At 42.1% G+C, this 20,666-nt stretch overlaps 1 protein-coding gene across 2 annotated transcripts in view; it reads right to left on the bottom strand.

Moving 5' to 3' along the window:
* Nucleotides 1-20,666, bottom strand: part of kcnh5b (potassium voltage-gated channel, subfamily H (eag-related), member 5b) — a 196,240-nt gene that overhangs the window by 21,781 nt on the left and 153,793 nt on the right. For both annotated transcript variants that reach the window (XM_032500626.1, XM_032500627.1), the window contains exon 12: nt 14,740-14,936. In XM_032500626.1, coding sequence (XP_032356517.1) covers nt 14,740-14,936 — 197 coding nt within the window. The remainder of the gene's footprint in view (nt 1-14,739; nt 14,937-20,666) is intronic.

Here is a 20,666-nt window from a genome sequence, read left to right as displayed (position 1 = left end):
ATCCATACGGACGTTTGTTCTTGGGGAGAACGTTGTTGCTGGTTCTCCTTGGAAGAAAACGCTGGTTACAGCACAGAGAATGTCTGCAGTGCTCCAAAATAAAAACCACAACAATACAAACACTTTTTTATATTTAAACGATCTCCGGACAAGAAGATCTCATGATGCACTAGTGCAATTATACTGAAAAATAAAACTTTCATTTGACTGTTTATGGTTTAGCTCAAACACCCCTAACTTATTCAAAAGAGTGGAGCGCGATCTTGACTACTATTATTATTTTATTAGTTTCAGTTTAATTTAAAAATAATCATGCTTCTTTGAATGGGTAGGCCTATGCACTGGAGTGTCTTAGGTGTCCCTATTAGTATTATGCGGAATTATCATTTCTATATTATTGTAGTGCACTGTATATGCTCAGGGACAACATATAGAAATTAGCAACTCAAATTATAAAGGTTGGTGTGTCCCCCTTTAGTCTACATAACATGCCATAGCACTTACTTTATGTACCAATGCTTTTTTATCATACAGACTGAAACAAACAGGCATCAATGTGTAGTAAAAAGAAATTAAAAAAAATAAGGAAACAAATACACCAAAAAAGTATGAACTAAATACTAAGGCTGAATCCCATTCTCCATCTTACCCCTAGCCATTGGAACCAAGTGGTAAGGGCTAGGGGTGATGAAGCTGCGGGGGGAGCTGTGGTTTAGTTTGGCCCATCCCTACGTTGTTATAGATGTATGATTCACCTTAGTCCCTATGAACTCCCGATGTCATTCAAAATTAAATGATGGTTGGATGGATGATGGCTGTGTTTCCAATTTTTTTTTTTTATTACCAATTTTGTGGATTTTCCTGCTTTCAGATTGGTTTTAATGATGACATTTTCTCTTGAATTAAAACATTCGTTTACACTTTACTTGAAGGTATCTACATAACAGTGAAATGACACTGTCATGAACGTGTCATAAACATTAAATCATAAACATCTTATGACATAACGCTTTTAGTAAAGGTCATTCGGTATTGCCATGACAAGTTAGAGTCATGTGTTCTTGAAAGTGTCATGTCACTCTTATTTAGATACCTTCAAGTAAAAGTGTTACCAAAAATACTTTTACTTTTTCTTACAGAACGTTGTGTCTTTGAGCTGAAACGGGGCAGTTTTTAAGGTACAGCTTGTACTTTCTACCAGCCAGCCAGATTTTATTATATTACATTATTATAATACTTTAATATAAAATCGGAATCTGCAAAGTAACCAATTCAGATGAATGTATTGGAGTAAAAATTACAACAGTATTTCTGCTGCCATACAGTAGGGGGATAGGGAGAAAGCCGAAATACCCGAGAGAATTACCAGAGCCTCTAAACTGTACTTGGATGGATAATTTCCAACTCAGCAGGAAACCGATGGAGTGCCTTCTTCAGGTAGGGAACGAGTCCTTACCCTTGAAGTGCTCTTAGTTACTGTTTCTGCACACACGCACACGCACACACACACACACAAACTCCTGCTCAGTAAATCTGCTTCAATGCACAAAAGGAAGTGTTACTTGAGTGTAGGGGTACACACACAAACACACCCACACCCACACACCCTTTATTGTCCGTTCGCACATGAATAATCCAATAGCGGGCTGGTAACAGCCTCACAGTCTGCAGGCTTTAGCTTCCAGCACACAAGCTGTCCCGGAAAAACAGTGCAGCATGTGCAGCCTCTCAGCAGACGCCGTTTCCAGCTCCTGCTCATCCAAAAACACAGTTATGAGCCTGTTTACTTGTTTATTAAGGTTTATGAAACTCTGCAGAACAAGGATGGAAACCCCAAAAATGAAACACGAGTTAACTGCAGCCAGCTCCTCCTGGTGAGGATTCCCTGCACATCCAGCAGACATGGAGCAACATGATTATTAACGTCCAATATACTCTCTTTTAGCTCTGGTTTTGGTCTCCACCAACACGCTAAACGCTGCACTATGTACACCACCTAGTCTCGAGTGGTGTCTGTCTACTGTGTGTTATTAGATGCTTAACAAGCATGTCCTTGGCGCTTCATTACATCACAAACTCTGTGTGCTGCTGCTGTGAAACTCAAAACTCTCGGTACTCCTTTGACACATTTCTGAACTTGGGGAGTAAAGTGATGAATAGTCATCTCCCTGGCGATAAGATTCCTATTGACAAAGAGAAAGCTGCAGTGTTTGGAGTCCTGTGGAGGCATTTAAGCAACGACAGAGAAACCACAGATCTGCAGTTCTTTTCTAGAGGTAATACATCTTGTTTTTTTAGACAGGTGAAGAGGCGTTAACAGCCTTGGGGGATGTAGTAAATAGAGTATCTTTACGTAATGAGAGCTCTGGTGACTGGAGGTTTGCTGTACTACGACTGTAAAAACACGGCTGTGCTGCCTGCATCCCGTTCTGGGTCATGCTGTGCTGTTGCGTCTCTATTGTCCAAAAATTCCCCACATAGACCAATGTGATGCTAATGACTTGCTGTTAAAGCCCTGATACAGGACGTGTAACTACTCCTTCTGCCTGCTTGAAGTAATAATAAAAATTGAATATATAAAAAACTGAGGCTTTGACAAAAAAAAAAACTCCCAACTTTAGGAATTTTGGGGACAAGTCTTAAGGCAAGCCTGAAGCCACCATGTGTGCAACTTAAGTCCAAGTCTCAAACTCCAGTCCCCATCTGTGCCATCCATTGATGTCCAAAATGTTTCCCTGTGCAGCTGACTGAGATACTAAAGGATATGGAGTGTCATACGGTTTGGATAGTAACATACTGTATCGTTATATTGATTGTGATCTTTTATTAAAAAACAAGCAGCCTTTCTGTGATTGAGCTGTGATACACTCAGACAGTTTAAGGACTAAAGCGCTTCATGTTTAGGGTCTGTGTGCGTCAGACTGGACCAGTAAACCTGGACATCAAAACTCTAAATGGCCAATAACTTAAATGAGTGGAGTAACTATAAACATCACCAAATATTTATTACCTTTTTGCATCCTTTGAGATTTGGCTGTAACTTAGCTGTATTGAGCTGCTGGCTGCATGTCTAGACTGGTTTCTATCTATGCATGTAACATAACGTAAAGTACACAGAGACAGGAACAAATACTCCGTGTACTACAGTAGTTACACATTTAAACAAACCTTCTGTACATTAATAAATTACATTAAATGCATTGTGTTGCTCTTCTCCACCACTGAGGACTTATATTTTGAAACAAAGGCAGAGAAACAGTCTCACTAACATGTGCATAATTCATAAGGTTTACAGTAGATGTGGTTATTACTCACTATGTGGAAAGAAAAGCTGAGCTGGTAGAAAGAACACAAATGATTACACTGGATTATACCTTTATACTGTTTGGAAAAAAAATGGTTGTCTTTTTTACTAAATTATGAGTTACACTGTCCAGCATTCACTTGTATCTTGTTTTTCATCTTGCTGATTAAGATTATGAAAAATTGAATCTCAAAAGTTCCTAAACATGGACCCAATATCAAAACACCAATATGACACCAATGTAGCGGTGAAGACAGTGCTTCACAGACAGCTTCCACCTGCACCTGATGGCTTTGGTTAAGGGTGTGATGAGTGGAGAGGTGTTTCGTTAGTTACTGGCTGGAGAGTGGTCTGATGACCGCAGGCCAACACACACCCTGACCTGCTGTCCGCAGAACTCAACATACACTATTAGTACGGCGAAGCTTAACTTCCTGCTTCTTACAGTGCAGACGCAGTGCAGACGCTTTGCTGCTTGCTCCTGCTTCTGCTTGCATATTTTTGCTGATAATCGTGCTTTTCCTCTGAGAAACTATGAGCAGCGGCTCTTGGACACTTCAAAAACACTGGACTATACATTTTTTGTAGACATAGTAGGCTATTGCCATATTTTAAAATTTTTCTGCGTGAGCGTGGCCTACCATAGCTCAAGCCTGTCCTACAGTGATTGTAGCTAAAGCTAATTAGCAGCAAGATGCCTCCTTTCTCGTAGAAGACTACTACAAACTCCTTGAAGATTGCACTTCTGGAAACCAAGGTTCACTTCTAGAAGTGAACGTGGAAGTTAACGGATCTTGTGGAAATGACACCACTTCCATGGACCCATAACATGGACAGAATATGCTAACACACGGCTAATTAGCACCAACAAGATTACAAAGAAACAGGAGGGTGGAACTGGTAATAAATCAACAAGTGGCGGTCCTCCTGGAACTTGTCTGGTGCGAAGCCTAAGAGTAATCATTTTCCTGGGAAATGGGAGGACGACTAACGGGCCGGGCACAGCGCCCTGACATTTTGATATGACCGGCTGGCCTGCATTATCATCTGGGCAGAGCGCCTCTTCAACCCGTACCTAGTAGGACCAGCCGTGGACAGCTGCAAAAGGGAAAATAAGCAACAAAATGCCCCCCAACAACCTGGTGTGCAACTGGATAACAGATTGCTCCTCTGCTGCAAGACGCTGGACAGTCATCTGATGACCGGGACTGCGTCTCATCACCACAAGCAGGGTAAGGACTGAGAGCAATTCAAAAAGTAAAAAGCTAACAACTGGGCCTCAAACCCTGATTGTGGGTGACTCTGTGTAAAGATTTAAAAAACAGTAAAAAACACCAAAATACTATGTTTTCCAAAGACATGGTCGTGACTTGACCCAAAAAATCCCAGATATCGTGGCAGCACACCCAACTGTGAAGAACATTTTTCTGCATATAGGGTCAAATGATGTTGTAAAGCAACAGCTGAATTGCTGAAACTGGACTTTAGGGAACTGCTTGACACAGTCACCCCCTAAGCGCAAATGTGTTTATCAGTGGTCTATACCGTCAGTCAGAAGAGGAGATGAGAGATTCAGCCGACTGTTGGACTAAAACAAATGGCTTTCAACTGAATGTACGTCCACTCTCGAAGTTCATTGACAATTTAAACATTTTCTGGGACGCAGACATCTTTTTAAAGCAGATAGACTTTCCCTAACAAGCCAGGAGTAAAGCTGTCACCTCTAATCTGCTTACTTCGCGCTACACATCTGCTCCCTCTGCCAAGGTCACAAAACAAAAGGAAGACACACAAAGTGCGGCAGTGATCCGCACAGCCCCCGCTGTGCAAAGATTTGACCATGGGAGACCAAGAGCAGAGACACGAAACCTCCACTCCCCTCTCACCCGTCAGCACCCTCAAACCTTCCCAACCCCGAACCTTCTGAGGATTCATCGCTGTCTCTACTGATGTCTCCACACACCTTTCCCTTATTTCCCCATCAATTATGCACCCTTCCTACCCCCATGGCTCAACCCGGCAAAAGTAAAACGCCAAGCACCACTACCAGGATGTCAGAAAACTCCTTCCCCCCACGACGATAAGGACGCTTGTGTGCAAAATCTGGCAAGCACTATCTGATATGTGCCGGCCTTGGCTGCAGGACTAGTGATACTAATGACTCTTTTCAAGACAAGCCGGGCCCTGTGGATTCAATTCTCCTCAATTCTGTTGTGATAGGTAATAGGAAAAGAATGGTGAATAAGCACTTAACTGCAAACTTAGCAAATTTAGCATCCCCTCGTCAGCTACAGCCTGTCCCAAAATGAAAACACACTAACACTAGCCTTACTAAACGTCAGGTCTTTGGCAGGAAAATCATTTTTAATCAATGATTTTTTTAAGCACAATCTAGATTTTATGTTTTTACTGAACCTGGTACCATAATACAGCGCTGCTGTTCTCATCGAGTCAGCTCCCCCTAACTTCAGTTTTATGAGTGAGAATAGAGTGAATAAAAAGGAGGTGGAGTCGCCATTTGTTTAATGACTCATTCCACTGTACGCAAATATGTTATGGAAATTTTGTTTCTTTTGAATATGTTGCTCTTCAATTAAGATCTTCCCCTCAAGCGATGTTTCTAAATATCTACAGGCCACCTAAATATTGTGCAACCTTCATTGATGACTTCACTGAACTGCTGTCTATTTCTGCATTAACTTTGATTGTGTAATCATTGGCGGTGATTTTAACATCATGTTGACAGCCCCCAGGACAGGGGACAAAAGAGCTGTGTTGTGTTTTTGAGAACTATGGACTGACTCAGCATGTGACGGAGCCCACCCACAATAAGGGCACCACTCTGGACTTGATTGTCTCCAAAGTTCTGACCATTTCCAGGTTGTGGTGACTGACGTTGCTCTCTCAGATCATTCCTGTGTTTTCTTTAACGGCACATCTCTGTGCCACAAAGTGTCCAAACAAAGATATCAGAAAACGGTAATCACTGAAAACACCAGTGACACATTTATTCAGCTTTTCTCCTCCACAGCCACCTCTCGGGCTATCAGTCAGTGAGCTTGTAGATAATTTCAACTGTAAAATCACAAATGTTATTGATGCCATTGCTCCCACTAAGGTCAAAGTTGTATCTGGTAAGAAAAGATCTCCATGGAGAAATGTCCTACTGGTGAGAACAGAAAAAAGAGAGTGTAGGAAAGCTGAACGAAGGTGGCGAAAAACAAATCTCCTGGTCCATTATAACTCCTATAAAGAGAGACTTCGCATTTATAATTTGGAACTGAGGAATGCAAGAAGGTCCTTTTTCTCTGATATTATCTCTAGAAACAATAATAATTCCCGTGCTTTGTTTGCTACTGTTGATAGGTTAACAAACCCTCCAGTACCAGTAGCATCTGAACTTTTATCTACCAAGGCCTGCAATGACTTTGCCTCCTTCTTCAAAGACAAAATTCAAAAGATTAGACAAACAGTCAGTGCCTCCATATCAAGTCCGGATATGTGTTGTCACAGTGTTCAGCAAAAATAGTTCCAATATGACAGAATTTCACACGATCAACCATACAAACCTGGAGGACATTTTCAACATCTGAAAACCTCGACCTGTTGCCTTGATGTTCTACCAACGGGACTTTTCAAAAATGTTCCAATTGTTTGACTTCTGATCTTCTACAGATTGTGAACACATCTCTTCTTTCAGGTATCTTTCCACAGCCTGAAAACTGCAGTATCAAGCCACTCTTAAAAAGAACAACCTAGACAAGTCACTAATGACAACTATAGCCAATATCAAACCTTCCGTTTTTAAGTAAATCATTGAAAAGTAGTCTTTCACAACTCAACATTTCTTGTCACTAAGCAACAGTTTTGATACCTTTCGGTCGGGTTTCCGACCACACCACAGCACTGAAACGGCTCTTGTCAAAGTCTTTAATGACATCCACTTAACACAGATATGGCAAAATTTCAATCTTAGTATTACTTGATCTCAGTGCTGCATTTGACCCGGTCGACCACGAGATATACTACTAGACCGATTGAAAACTGCTTTGGCCTTTCTGGCTCAGTACTAAACTGGTTTGAATCCTACCTAAGAATAGGGATTACTTGTGTCTAATAGGTAATTATACATCTGAGCGTACAAATATGACGTGCGGAGTTCCGCAAGGCTCCATTCTGGGGCCTCTTCTGTTTAACATCTACATGCTTCCACTGGCTCAGATTATGGAGAAAACAAAATAAGTTACCATAGTTATGCGGACGACACACAAATTTACATAACCTTATCGCCAGGGACATAGTCCAATACAAAAACTGACTAATTCACGAACAATTACGGCTGGATGTGCCAGAACTTTCTGAAATTAAATGAAGGAAAAGAGGTGGTTGTTTTTGGAGCAAGAGAGGAACGATTAAAGTCTGCGCTCAGCTTCAAACAACAGTTAAAAACAACGACAAAGCCAGAAATCTTGGTGTAGTCATGGACTCAACCTGAACTTTAACAGCCACATTAAGACATTACAAGTCAGCCTACTATCACCTTAAGAATATCAAGGGTTAAGGACTTATGTGTCAACAGGATTTGGAAAAACTTGTCCATGCCTTTATCTTCAGTAGACTTGACTACTGTAACGGGGTCTTTACAGGTCTCCCTAAAAAATCAATCAGACAGCTGCAGCTGATTCAGAACGCTGCTGCTCGAGTCCTCACTAAGACCAAGAGACTGGATCACATCCACTCCAGTTCTGAAGTCTTTACACTGGCTTCCTGTGTCTCAAAGAATTGATTTCAAAGTACTCTTGCTAGTTTAAAATCATTAACGGTTTAGGTCAAAATATATTGCTGATCTGCTACTACACTATGACCACCCAGACCTCTCAGGTCATCTGGGACAGGTCTGCTTTCTGTCCCAGAGTCAGAACTAAACAGGGTGAAGCAGCTTTCAGTTTCTATGCTCCTCATATCTGGATAACTCCCAAAACCTGTAGATTCCGCTGCTACTCTCATTTCTTTTAAATCCAGGCTGAAGACCTTTCCTATTTGATGCTGCCTTTCTTTAAATGACTAATCATTTCTTAAATTTCTTATGCTGCACTGTAAAATTTTATTCTTGTGTTTTATGTTTCTCTTTGTTTTTTAACTGTCTATTCATGTGTTTTACCGGTTTTTAATGCTTGTGTTTTTTAACTGTTTTTACTTGTGTTTTATCTGTTCAACTGATTTTGTGTAAAGCACTTTGAATTGCCTTGTTGCTGAAATGTGCTATACAAATAAAGCTGCCTTGCCTTGCCTTGCCTTGTCCGGTCGGTTTCATGACAAGTGCTTTTTTCTTTTTGATATCTTGGATTTTAGTAGAGTTGGCTGTAATTCCTTGGACTGATTTGACTCACACCTTAATTGTTGAAAGTTGAAGATGCAGTGACAGTTGGACCTTCTTATCTTTTAAACAAACTGTCCATCTGTTTGATTTTGAGAGCTAGAGTAGGGGGTTTTGTGGTCCATTTTTAAATAACACTCCTATCTATATTTCTATGTTTGCCGTTCTGATTAACAGATTATTGGGTTAATTCACTTTCCTCACTTCCAAATAAGATCGATAAAGAGATAAAACAGGGACAATTCATTAGATTTGAACTCCGACAGGGTGGCCGTGCTCGTGAATGTGCGCGGCTCTTCACTGCTGCATTTGGAGTAAATTACGGTTCCGATTTTTCCACATTCGATTCCGATTTTTACCTCTATTGAGGAAAACAATAGAGGAGCTGATTTTACTGAATGATATCTTTATCTTCATGGAACAGACCAATCAGTGAAGACAAAAAGTCCTAGCACAAAACGAGGTAATGCATAAATGTTTTAAAAGTCCAGCTTCAGCCACTCCAAATGGTATTATTACTTATTTAAAACAATAACCGAGTCACTACTTGATGATCCCTATAGCACGAATGCACCACAACCCTGAACTAACTTAGACATTACCCAGAGGAGCCGAATACGACAACGTGAACGTCTTTACCCTGCCAGCTCCCGGGTACAGAGTCTATGTAGTGTCTTAATGTGAGGAAAGGAAACATCAGACAATGTCCGCCCCTGACTCTGCGGACATTGTCCAGAGTTATGAGAAAACGGCCCATGTCTTTCATGGATTCCCATACAGCAGGCAGCCACGGAACCACCACAGCAGCTCGATTTCCTCTGCAGTAAAATACTTTTAAACAGATCCATTAAGGCATCCCCATCAATCTGAAATGATGAGGTAGAGGAGCCTGCCTGATTGTGCTGTGAGGATACATACAAACAAAAATGTTGCCACTGAGAAAAAGAGACAAGAATTGAGGAGAGGGAGGCAGAGGACGAGCTGGAGAGAGAAAGGAAAGTGCTTATGGATGCAGATTGGTAGCTAGCCATTATTGCATAAGTGACAGGGCACGTTAGTGCTGACACCCATCCCAGTCTCCTCCGAGGCCCGCGGGCCTGTCTGTCCCTCTACAGGATGTTTATCTTCATCATGGCGGCGCTCGAGCAGCTGTCACGCATCCCGGGAACAAAAGAGCTAACCGAGTAGAGGAGATAGAGCTCTGCCCACATCGCCACGTCTGTTCTGTGTTCCGATGAGGAGACCCCCGGAAAAAGTGTCCATGACAATCATTTGACTCAGTTTGGACACCGGGTCTGCCCAGAGCAGCAAGGCCTGTTCACGAATCAAGACACGTTGTGTTGAAGCAGGTGGAGCTGCCGCCCCATGATGAAGAGAGAAAACAAGCCAACATCTCATTGGAATTGTAGTTTTCAAGCTTTTCTAACTCATTTTAAAGCTTGATTTAGCAGATTTGTGCATGAAACGCTGCTGTGTACTCAGCCTAAATCACGCCCTGGGACGCCCTGTCCCTTCTAGTTAAGAAGTATTCTTTCCCAGAATAAATCTGTTACTGATGCTGGCGTTTCTACAGGTACTGTTGTTTCTAGTTTGTTCTTCTGCAGACAGCAGTTATACGTTTCTGCATTCAAATGTCTAAATTAATATAAAATATGTTATATATTTAGTTGAGTTGTGTTTTTGTGTGTACCCAAATGTTTCCAACAGTGTTCAAACCTAGAGAAAACTGTCATTTTATTCAAGGTAACGCTCCGTTACATGAGGTTGTTGAGAGGGGAGAGAGAGAGGGAGTGACACACAGCAAAGGATTGGATGAAGGATTGGAGTCACCAGAAACAAGCTGAGCCAACGTCAGCCCGTCGGCGGGCAGAGATCAGAAGTAATGAATTACCAATACTTTGTTACTGTACTTAAGTAGATTTTTGGGATATTTTTACTATACAATCTATTTTTATGGTGACTTTTTACTTTTAGTCCTTACATTTTAACACGAATATTGCCTCGTTCCTTTAGTTTTGTACTGCAGGTCGTCTGTCAGGTGGGACTGGGAGTGCATGTCGGAGAATAGCGCGGACACGCGCCTCACACCGCGAGCGGGCGCGCACGCCACACGGAGAAGAAAGGGAGAGAAATTAGCTAGCGCATATATATATATATATATATATATATATTATATATATATATATATAATATACACACATATACTATATATTATATATGTATATATTATATATAGTATATGTTATATTATATATGTATATATACCACACACACATAATACACACACACACACACTATATACACACACACACAACACACACACACAACATAATATTATATACACACACACCACACTTATATCCCACACACACACACACACCACCAATATATACAACACACACACCCACATATATACACACACACACACACATATATATACACACACACACACCATATATATACACCACACACACAATATATATATATATATATATATATATATATATATATATATATATATATATATATATATATAATTTATTATTATATATGTGTGTGTGGTGTGTGTGTGTGTGTGTTCCTATGCATCATGTAGGTACCTTTAAAATGTTATTATTTTTACAGACACCCACACACACACACACACACACACCACAACAACACACAACACACACACACACACACACACACACACACACCACCACACACCCACCCACACACACACCACACCACACACACACACACCCGCCCTGTTGTACTGGAGCTTGATTGCAATGAAGCATCAAAGAGAGAAGTTGTCCTCTGTCCGTGTGTTACCAGACACACCTGGGGCCAAGGTGGAACCAGAACCACTTTAAATCCAGTCCTCACTAGTCCTCACTAACAAGTTTACAATCCTTTCACTGGAGTTACCGTATTACTGTTGTGTCATCAATCCGAATCAATCTAACTGGATGGGACTATACAGTACTGTACGTTACACTCGACGCACCACTACAGGATGATTCCTCTTATTCACAGCAAATCATTGTGTCTTGATAACGCTAACGTTAGCACATAGTGTACGGACGGCGACATGATTGAAAATGAAGAAAAACCGAGATCCCAGAGATTCCAGGACAAGCAGCAAGACATTCCCATCATCCTCGCCTGGTTCTGAGAGAACAGTCTGAGACAGTAGACATCAAGAAGGACTCCTGGTCACTGGGCTGGGGAACTTCTCATTCATGTCTGTTTAATAATTCATATTTTATCCTTTATTTTCTTTCCAAAGCCGTACCTGAGCCCACACACATACATGTAGATTCCTTTAAATGTGAAGGGGAAGATTAGAAAAGAGAAACTGGATCTGTGAATTCTCACAGAATCCCAACTGAATTCATATCTTGCTGCTCAGTCAGAACCTTATTAACCTGGAGTCCAAAACTCTGTCTCAATAATCATATATGGGATGTTTCAGGCCTGTTGGCAGACATCCATTTATAATGTAGCCAATGGCATACATGTAAATATGAGGAGCCTTTTTCCATGTCCACTGACGTTTCCCAGCTTGCTCTCTAAAAAATGGTTGTCATTCCCAAGGCTACTTTTACTCCCATGATCCCACGCAACTTCACGTCACCAAACTCCGTCTTGTGTTACTGTTTTGATGAAGAGTGTCCAAGAAATTCTTAAAATGGAATTGGAATTTACAAATGCTTATGAACTCAAGCGTGTGCACACAGAGAGCCTACAGCTTGAAGGGCTGTTTGATATGCAGCCTTCCCCTCCTTCAGACATATATCTGCATGTGTGTTTTATTTGAATTAATATCTGTTGTTCCTAAAGAGGAGGAGTCAGAGCCAACTCAGTGTCCAGTCTGAATCTTGTGTCACGTTTAATGGAAGAAGAGATATTCTTGGACGTAAACATGTTTACCCATGCATCACAAACATGTTATGCATACATAATATTGTGAAATACTATTTTTTCAAAGTCAAGTTAAGGAACAATAGCAGCAAAGTGTAAGGTAAAATATATAATTGTGTGTACAGTGTACAGTCACTTGCAGACCCAGATGTAGGGTCAGATTGAAATAAATGCATCAATTAATAATAGACTATGGAGTTATAACACACACACATACACACACACACACACAGACACTCTGCACTTCAAACTGAAGAGACTGCCTGCTAGGATGTCAGGAAGAAACGTCCAAAGGGCACAGGACATAATGATGCAACCGGCATTGTATGTATAATTTATTGTGTTTGAGGCACGCTGAGAAAAAGACCTATTAAGCAGAAGAAATATGAAGTATGAAAAACAACGCAGTAAACAACAACAGACTTAAAAATACGAGGTAACGTCAGGTCAGATGGTCGGCATCTGAATGTGTGTGTGCTTAAGCCTGTGCTTGTACACTCACCGTTCTCAGAAAGGTAGAGAAATGACAACAATCCTTAAATCAACTCGTTTCCCACTCACCTGTCCCGACCCCGCAATCCCTGATTTTCCTCTTAGATTTCCCATCAGCCACCCCAGTCTTGTTTAATAAAGTCTGGTTCATTTTCTCATGAACACTGCTGGCTAACACTATGCTGCCTCGCCAGCGCTAGAACATACTGTACCTGCTTCTCTGATACAAAGTCACAAAGGTACAAGAAGCCTGTGGACATCCTACTGAAGCAGAGGTCAACTACAACTCCCAAGGTGCAGTTCAGTAAGAAACAGTCAATCACAGAGCTTTAAATTCTATACCGTGCCTCAAATGGTAAATTTACACTTTGCAGAAACCTGATAAAATGTTCCCTTTTGGATTTTGGTTTTGTACATTTGTGTTAATTCCTTTTGTTTAAATCCAACAGTTATGGTGCAGCTTTTTCCCCAAACTGCATCCGCAAGGTGTTCTGAATTTGCCACAGCTCTGACTGGCTCCTTCACAACAACAACAACAACAACAACAGCAACAACAACAACAGCAACAGCAACTGCAACTGAGGCTCGGGAATACTGATCTATAAAGAGCCCCAGTCGTCATGTGTGTGTGTGTATGGGTGGGTGTGTGTGTGTGTGTGTGTGTGTCAGTAGTGTGTGTGTGTGTCTGGGTGGTGCCATACTTGTTCTGTGTCTGGGCCAGTGTGTGTTGTCTGTATGGGTGTGTCTTGTGGTGGGTTACGGTGTGTGTCTGTCCTGTATGTGGTCCGAATCTGTTTGTACTGTGTGTGTTGTGCTTGCCAGTGTCAGTCCTGTGGTGTTGATCCTGTTGTATGTCTGGTGTGATGCTGTCCTGTGTGGTGTGTGGGTTCTGTGTGTGTGTGCTGTGTGTGTGTGTTGTGAGCGTCCGGTGTTTTGTAATCCTGTTAGTGAGTCTGTCCTGGTGTGGGTCCCGGTGTGTCGTCCTGTGAGTGTCAGGACTGTGTGTGGGTGGTCAGTAATGGGTGGGTAAATCTGTGTGAGCCGGTTCCTGTGTGTGTCTGTTCTGTGTTTGTATGTCCTTGTGGGTGTGGACCTGTGCGAGCTGTCCGTGTGTGTATGTCCTGTGTGTGTCAGTACTGTGTGTGGTGTCAGTCATGTGTGTGTAAATCCTGGTGTGAAGCCTGTCTGTGTTGTGTCTGTTGGTGTTTGTAGTGTTATCGTGTGAGTATGTTCTGTGTGGTATGTCCTGTGTGTGGTGTCTGCCTGTAGTGCGGTCTGTACTGTGTGTGTCAGTTCTGGTGTGTCAGTTGTGTGTGGGTGTCAGTCCTCTGTGTGTAAATCCTGTGTGAGTCTGTCCTGTGTGTGTCTGTTCTGTGTTGTAGTCCTCTCGGTGCGTTTGTTCTGTGTGTGGTACATGTGTGTCTGTGTCTGTCCATGTGTGGTGGGGTCCTGTGTGCGTCTGTCCTGGTGTGTGTTGTCCTGTGGCGTCTGTACGGTGCCTCGCTTTGTCTTGTTCGTTGCTCATTGTCTTGTTGCTCGCGTTGGCTCTGGTCATGTGTGCCTGGGTCCTGTGTGCGTTTGTCCTGTGAATGTATTTGTGTGTGTGTGTGTGTGTGTGTGTGTGTGTGTGTGTGTGTGTGTGTGTGGGATACCTTACCCGCTTGCGCAGGTTGCAGGTGAGGATGAGGTTGCGGGAGAAGGAGTTGGCGAAGGCGGTGTAGAACTCCAGCACCTTGAGCAAGGCTTCCCTCTTGATGACGTGGAGGTCGCAGTACGTTAGCGCCCTGACGTTGGCGCACGCATGCGCCAGGGTGGTTTCCTTCCAGAAGACGTCCCCGAACACATCGCCTTTACCTGAGGACACAGGAGGTTTCACTATGGACACATCAAGTGTTTGATAAAGATGACACCTTAGTGGAAGTGGATTCATTTAGTATTTTTTAGATGAGATTAGTTTTCTGTTGACGACTAAAACGACTTCTGAACGTCCACTTGTTCCACCAGAACAACTTCCTTCCTGAGACTATTTACCAACGGCACCATGGCTCCGTCCGGAGCTTAGCCTCGCCCACGATGATTGTGATTGGTTTAAAGAAATTCAGCCAAGGAAGGTCTGGCAATACGAGACTACTGGTAGATATATATTAAGCTTAAGGATTCTACGTGGCTTTCACATGATGTATAAATATTCACATCTAAATAATATGCTGGAGCTGCAATAGCTACTGGGATGTGCTAAAGTAATTGATAGAAGACAATAAAGTCTGAAAATAAAGCAGCATTTTTTGGGGGCTGTGATGCAGGAATAAATATTCTCTCCTTTGTCAACTTAGTTTGTGTACTGATAGAATAGATACGAGTAATGCAGTGCATTCAACATAAATGAACGTGTACAGGCACTCAGTACTTTGACTGCAAAACATTACTATCTACATGTCTGCATAAAGCACACGCCTCTCTTTTTCTGCCCTTAGCAACAGTTTGACCTGGCCAGGTCCTTGGCAACCAGAGCCGCTTATTTCCCAATGTACACCATCAGATTAATACAGTGACAGTGACATTACAGTTACAGCGATTCTATCGCTTTCAGAGCCAACATAATCCGAGTGGAATGAAAAGGAGCAAACATGGCAGAGAAAAAGGAAAGGTAAAAATAAAACGCTGTTTCCTCTCAGCAGAGTGATGTTGCACCCTCGTGTGGTAATTAATCCTGTGACGAAGAAGAAGAAAGAACAGACTGAAAGGTAATGAAATACAATAACTCAGAAGAGAAAGGCAGCCAGTGGCATGTAAAGTAAGAGCAAACTGCATTAGGAGCTAGATTATCCAGTGACTGGACTCATCCATCTGGTGTAGCTGCTGGAGACAGACACCGCTGGGAGGAGGAACAGATCACACAGCACCAGAACCTTTCCTTCTGAACTCCGAACTTTAAAGTTGTGTTGCCTTGCTGAACACTGGGTTTCTTTGGGTTCTCAGCTGAATTAAAAAGCTAAATATATTTTACAATTGAGGACGTTGTCATTTCCTACCATCTCGCAGAGCTTGGAACACTGACCCTCTCTAATTGATCTGCTCCTTCCTCAGTTCCCCCCCCCCCCCACTTGGAGCCACCTGGACACTTGACTTATCGTGTGCCAGCAGAACGTCCCCATGCTAATCAGGGCTGGGTACCGACGTCGTATCAGCTGCAGTATGCTTCTACCAAGACCTCATGGTTGGGATTGGCTGTTTAAAGACAACATTACGCACGTAGTAGGAGCTGAAAGACTTGTGCATAATGTCTAATGTCATTTATTTTTGCATGATACCCAGCCCTTATGCTACAACATCTCCAAGGATACGCCACAATTTTACTGACAAAATAAGAGGGTGAAGAATCTTAATAAGAAGCAAATGTGTCATATGTCATCAAAAGCTGCCGAGTGTGATCGAGAGGCACTAATCTGAGTGGATTGTCAAATAAAGTGAAGAAAGTTCAAAACAACACAGCAAGACTATGTTTTTAGCCAGCAGCACAAAGTGAAGCAGAAAATACAGAAGTAGAGCAATTAGGCAAATAACAGCAAATAACAGCAAATAACATGGTTTAAATGGGATCTTCTTCTAAACCATTTCACCTGAAGAGGTCCAGGCACACAATAAGTAACCTGTGGGCTACTCAGGACTCAAGTCTGTGTCACACCTGCCACCAGCATCAGCTCAGCATTTTTCTGAGCTCGGCGGGATACAACGTGACCAAAAGATGTCCAAGAGCTGTCACAACACCCTGAGTAACGGACGTATCTGACATACCGTCGCAAAATGTCACTAGAGTGTGTTCGTCAGTGTGAGTGTGTGAGTGAGTGGATCTCATCCTGACAATCAGTCCTCTGCGGTCCCCTGAGGGCCCCCGTTTCTCTCCGAACATCCGACAGTGCCTCAGGCAGCAGGAGTCTCCAGAATGAGCTCCCCAGAGATCTGCAGCTCCTGCCAATTAGATGTGGAAGCGGATGCATTGGCACGGGCCAGGGGGGTGGTGTCTGCATGCACCGAGAGTGACACTTACAGTGGGGTTCAAAATCTCAGCGAGGACTGTTATGATTGGTTGGGGGGAGATGGACACATCGGGGACCCCAACGCTGCCGATTACTCACACACACACACATATACACTGAACAAGATTATAAAACACTTTTGCTTTTGTCCCAATTTTTCCTGAGCTGAACTCAAAAATCTAAGACTTTTTCTACGTATACAAAAGGCTTATTTCTCTCAAATGTTGTTCACAAATCTGTGTTTACAGCAGTTTACAGTATGGGGGGGGGGGGTGCTTGACGCCATCGCATGTGAGCAGCCTGTCGGTTACGACGCTCAGGGCGAGTGAGGCAGAGAGAGCAGCCAGCCTGAGATCTGGAACCATGGACTCATAACCCCTAATCTCAAAAATGGTGACAGGTGGGACCCTAACAATTACAGAGGCATTACATATAATATATATAGTAGTCTGGGGAATCTTTTCTGCAGTATTATTAATACCAGAATACTGTCCTTCCTAAAAATTAAATTGGCTTTTTACCGAAATATCGTACGCCAGACCACATTTACACTCTGCACACCCTTATCAAAAACTACACCAAAATTCAAAATGGGTAAATATTGACATGTTTTATAGACTTACTGAAAGTAGCATATATGGTAAAGTATATGACACTATTAAATCACTATACCAGCTGGCTCGGAGATACACGGAGCTAAACACAACAGTAGTGGACAGACAGGTAGAGAGAGAGACAGGTACACAGAGCTAAAGACAGTCAGTAGGAGACAGACAGGTAGAGAGAGAGACAGGTACACAGAGCTAAAGACAGTCAGTAGTAGACAGACAGGTAGAGAGAGAGACAGGTACACAGAGCTAAAGACAGTCAGTAGTGGACAGACAGGTAGAGAGAGAGACAGGTACACAGAGCTAAAGACAGTCAGTAGTATACAGACAGGTAGAGAGAGAGACAGGTACACAGAGCTAAAGACAGTCAGTAGTATACAGACAGACAGGTAAAGAGAGAGACAGGTACACAGAGCTAAAGACAGTCAGTAGTAGACAGACAGGTAGAGAGAGAGACAGGTACACAGAGCTAAAGACAGTCAGTAGTAGACAGACAGGTAGAGAGAGAGACAGGTACACAGACCTAAACACAGTCAGTAGTAGACAGACAGGTAGAGAGAGAGCAGGTACACAAGAGCTAAAGAACAGTCAGTAGAGGAAGAGACAGGGAGAGAGAGAGACAGGTACACAGAGCTAAAGCAGTCAGTAGTAACAGACAGGTAGAGAGAGAGACAGGTACACAGAGCTAAGACAGTCAGTGTATACAGACAGACAGGTAAAGAGAGAGGACAGGTACACAGAGCTAAGACACGTCCAGTAGTAGACAGACAGGTTAGAGAGAGAGGACAGGTACACAGAGCTAAAGCAAGTATAGTAGGGACAGACAGGTAGAGAGAGGACAGGTACACAGACCTAAACACAGTCAGTAGTAGACAGACAGGTAGAGAGAGAGAGAGGTACACGGAGCTAAACACAGTCAGTAGTAGGCAGACAGGTAGAGAGAGAGAGAGACAGGTAGAGAGAGAGACAGGTACACAGACCTGAAGACAGTCAGTGGTAGACAGACATGTAGAGAGAGAGACACGTACACAGACCTGAAGACAGTCAGTGGTAGACAGACAGGTAAAGAGAGAGAGACAGGTAAAGAGAGAGAGAGGTACACGGAGCTAAACACAGTCAGTAGTAGACAGACAGGTAGAGAGAGAGAGACAGGTAGAGAGAGAGAGAGGTACTCTGAGCCTCAGAGCCATCACAGACCCAATCCTCAATCTTGAATCAAAAGATGTGAATCTAAATTTAAAGACGAGCATAAAGAACAACGGCAAAATGAAAGTAAAATACAACTGAAGCTCCTCTGTTATCAATCCCTGAACAGAGATGTCATATTGGCTGAATATCTCAAAACAAAAAATCCAACAGTAATACAAATTTTAACTAAATCCAGAGTCAGTGACCATGAGCTGGACATTTAAAAGTGTGGAGACCACGAGAGGAACGTGTCTGTCCATACTGCAACCAGGATATCAAACAGAATTATATTTCATATGTGCATGTCCCAAATATGAAGACTTAAGAACCAAATACTTCCAGAAATGTTAAAAACATAAACCAGGCTCCACTAGCTCCACCGAGGACAAACAGCTTCCTGTGTTTTATTAGAGGAAGATAAAAGCACGGCATGGCTAGCAGCTAAATATGTCTTCTCCTGACACAATACAAGGCTAAATACTTAGAGAATTTTAGATATTATCATTTTTATTTTTCTATTTTTGATTGTTTCAGCTTACCCTTTGAAGGACATGCACATATTTTGTTCAGTATCTACAATTATGGCATACGTATCCTGTTTACTTGTATTATTATATCAGATGTATTTACTCCTTGTTTAGATGAATCTTTGTTCTTATGATTTGGAAACACAGACAGAGAGAGAGAGAGAGAGAGAGAGAGAGAGAGAGAGAGAGAGAGAGAGAGAGAGAGAGAGAGAGGAACCCTAACCATAACACCAGATACTGATCTGGTGGCAAAAACAAGTCTTTATAATTTTATTCTATATATATATATATATATATATATATATATATATATATATAATTAAAACAAGAGCTAACTAAAGTAACTAGTAACTAAAGCTGTCAGATGAATGTAGCGGGGTAAAAAGCAGAATATTTCTCTCTAAGATGTAGCGGAGTGGAAGTAGAAAGTGGCATTAAAGGAAAAGACCTAAGTAAAGTGAAAGTACATCCAACGTGTACAGTGTACAGTACTTCATATGTACTGTACATAGTTCCATTCCACCTGTGTTTACAGTTAACATGTTATTGTTTAAAAAATGACCAATTCTAGTACCCCTAAGGTGATATTAATACTTCATTGAAGAGTACATCATTTAATAACGTTTCCTCTCTACTTCCTTTCTCTACCGTAGATACCCATCGCACGAATGGAAGCAACTGCCACCATTGTGCTCTACTGTGATTGGCTGTGAGCAAATCCATGCAAATAGTCACTTTTTTTTCCTAGACATGTGTACAAAAACAATCGAATGCAGGTATCGTTGGCCTGGAGAAGTTTCCAGTCTACTTGGTACTGTTTTCTTTTGGTTGATTGAGTACCAACCCCCAGCCATACATGTTCCCCCTTTATGAGCTAAAACCTGTTGAAGGTTCCTGTGCACCTCATCAGGGTCTAATGACCCAAAAGTTGTTGATGAAGTTTTTCCATAGCCAAAGTTTTTCATCCAGCGCAGCTGTGTCTTAGATTTGCAACTGAGTGTGGGAACATTGTTTGCATGTGTGTGCCATTGTTCGTGCACATCTGCATGTGTGACAGCATATTCCCCCCCAATTGATTTTTTTTATTACTGTATCAATTCTGTGCTATAGTGGTTACAGTTAAAGGATACTATGGTATGCCCTGAGCATATTTATTCATCAAATTTACTATTTCATATTTGAACATCAGAATACTGCATCCTTAAAAAAATGGAAGTGTGGGGG

The sequence above is a fragment of the Etheostoma spectabile genome, chromosome 20 (genome assembly GCF_008692095.1).
Source record: "Etheostoma spectabile isolate EspeVRDwgs_2016 chromosome 20, UIUC_Espe_1.0, whole genome shotgun sequence".
In the NCBI taxonomy this organism is placed as follows: domain Eukaryota; kingdom Metazoa; phylum Chordata; class Actinopteri; order Perciformes; family Percidae; genus Etheostoma; species Etheostoma spectabile.
The sequence above is the reverse complement of the archived record's forward strand: the minus strand, read 5'-3'. Positions and strand labels throughout refer to the sequence as shown.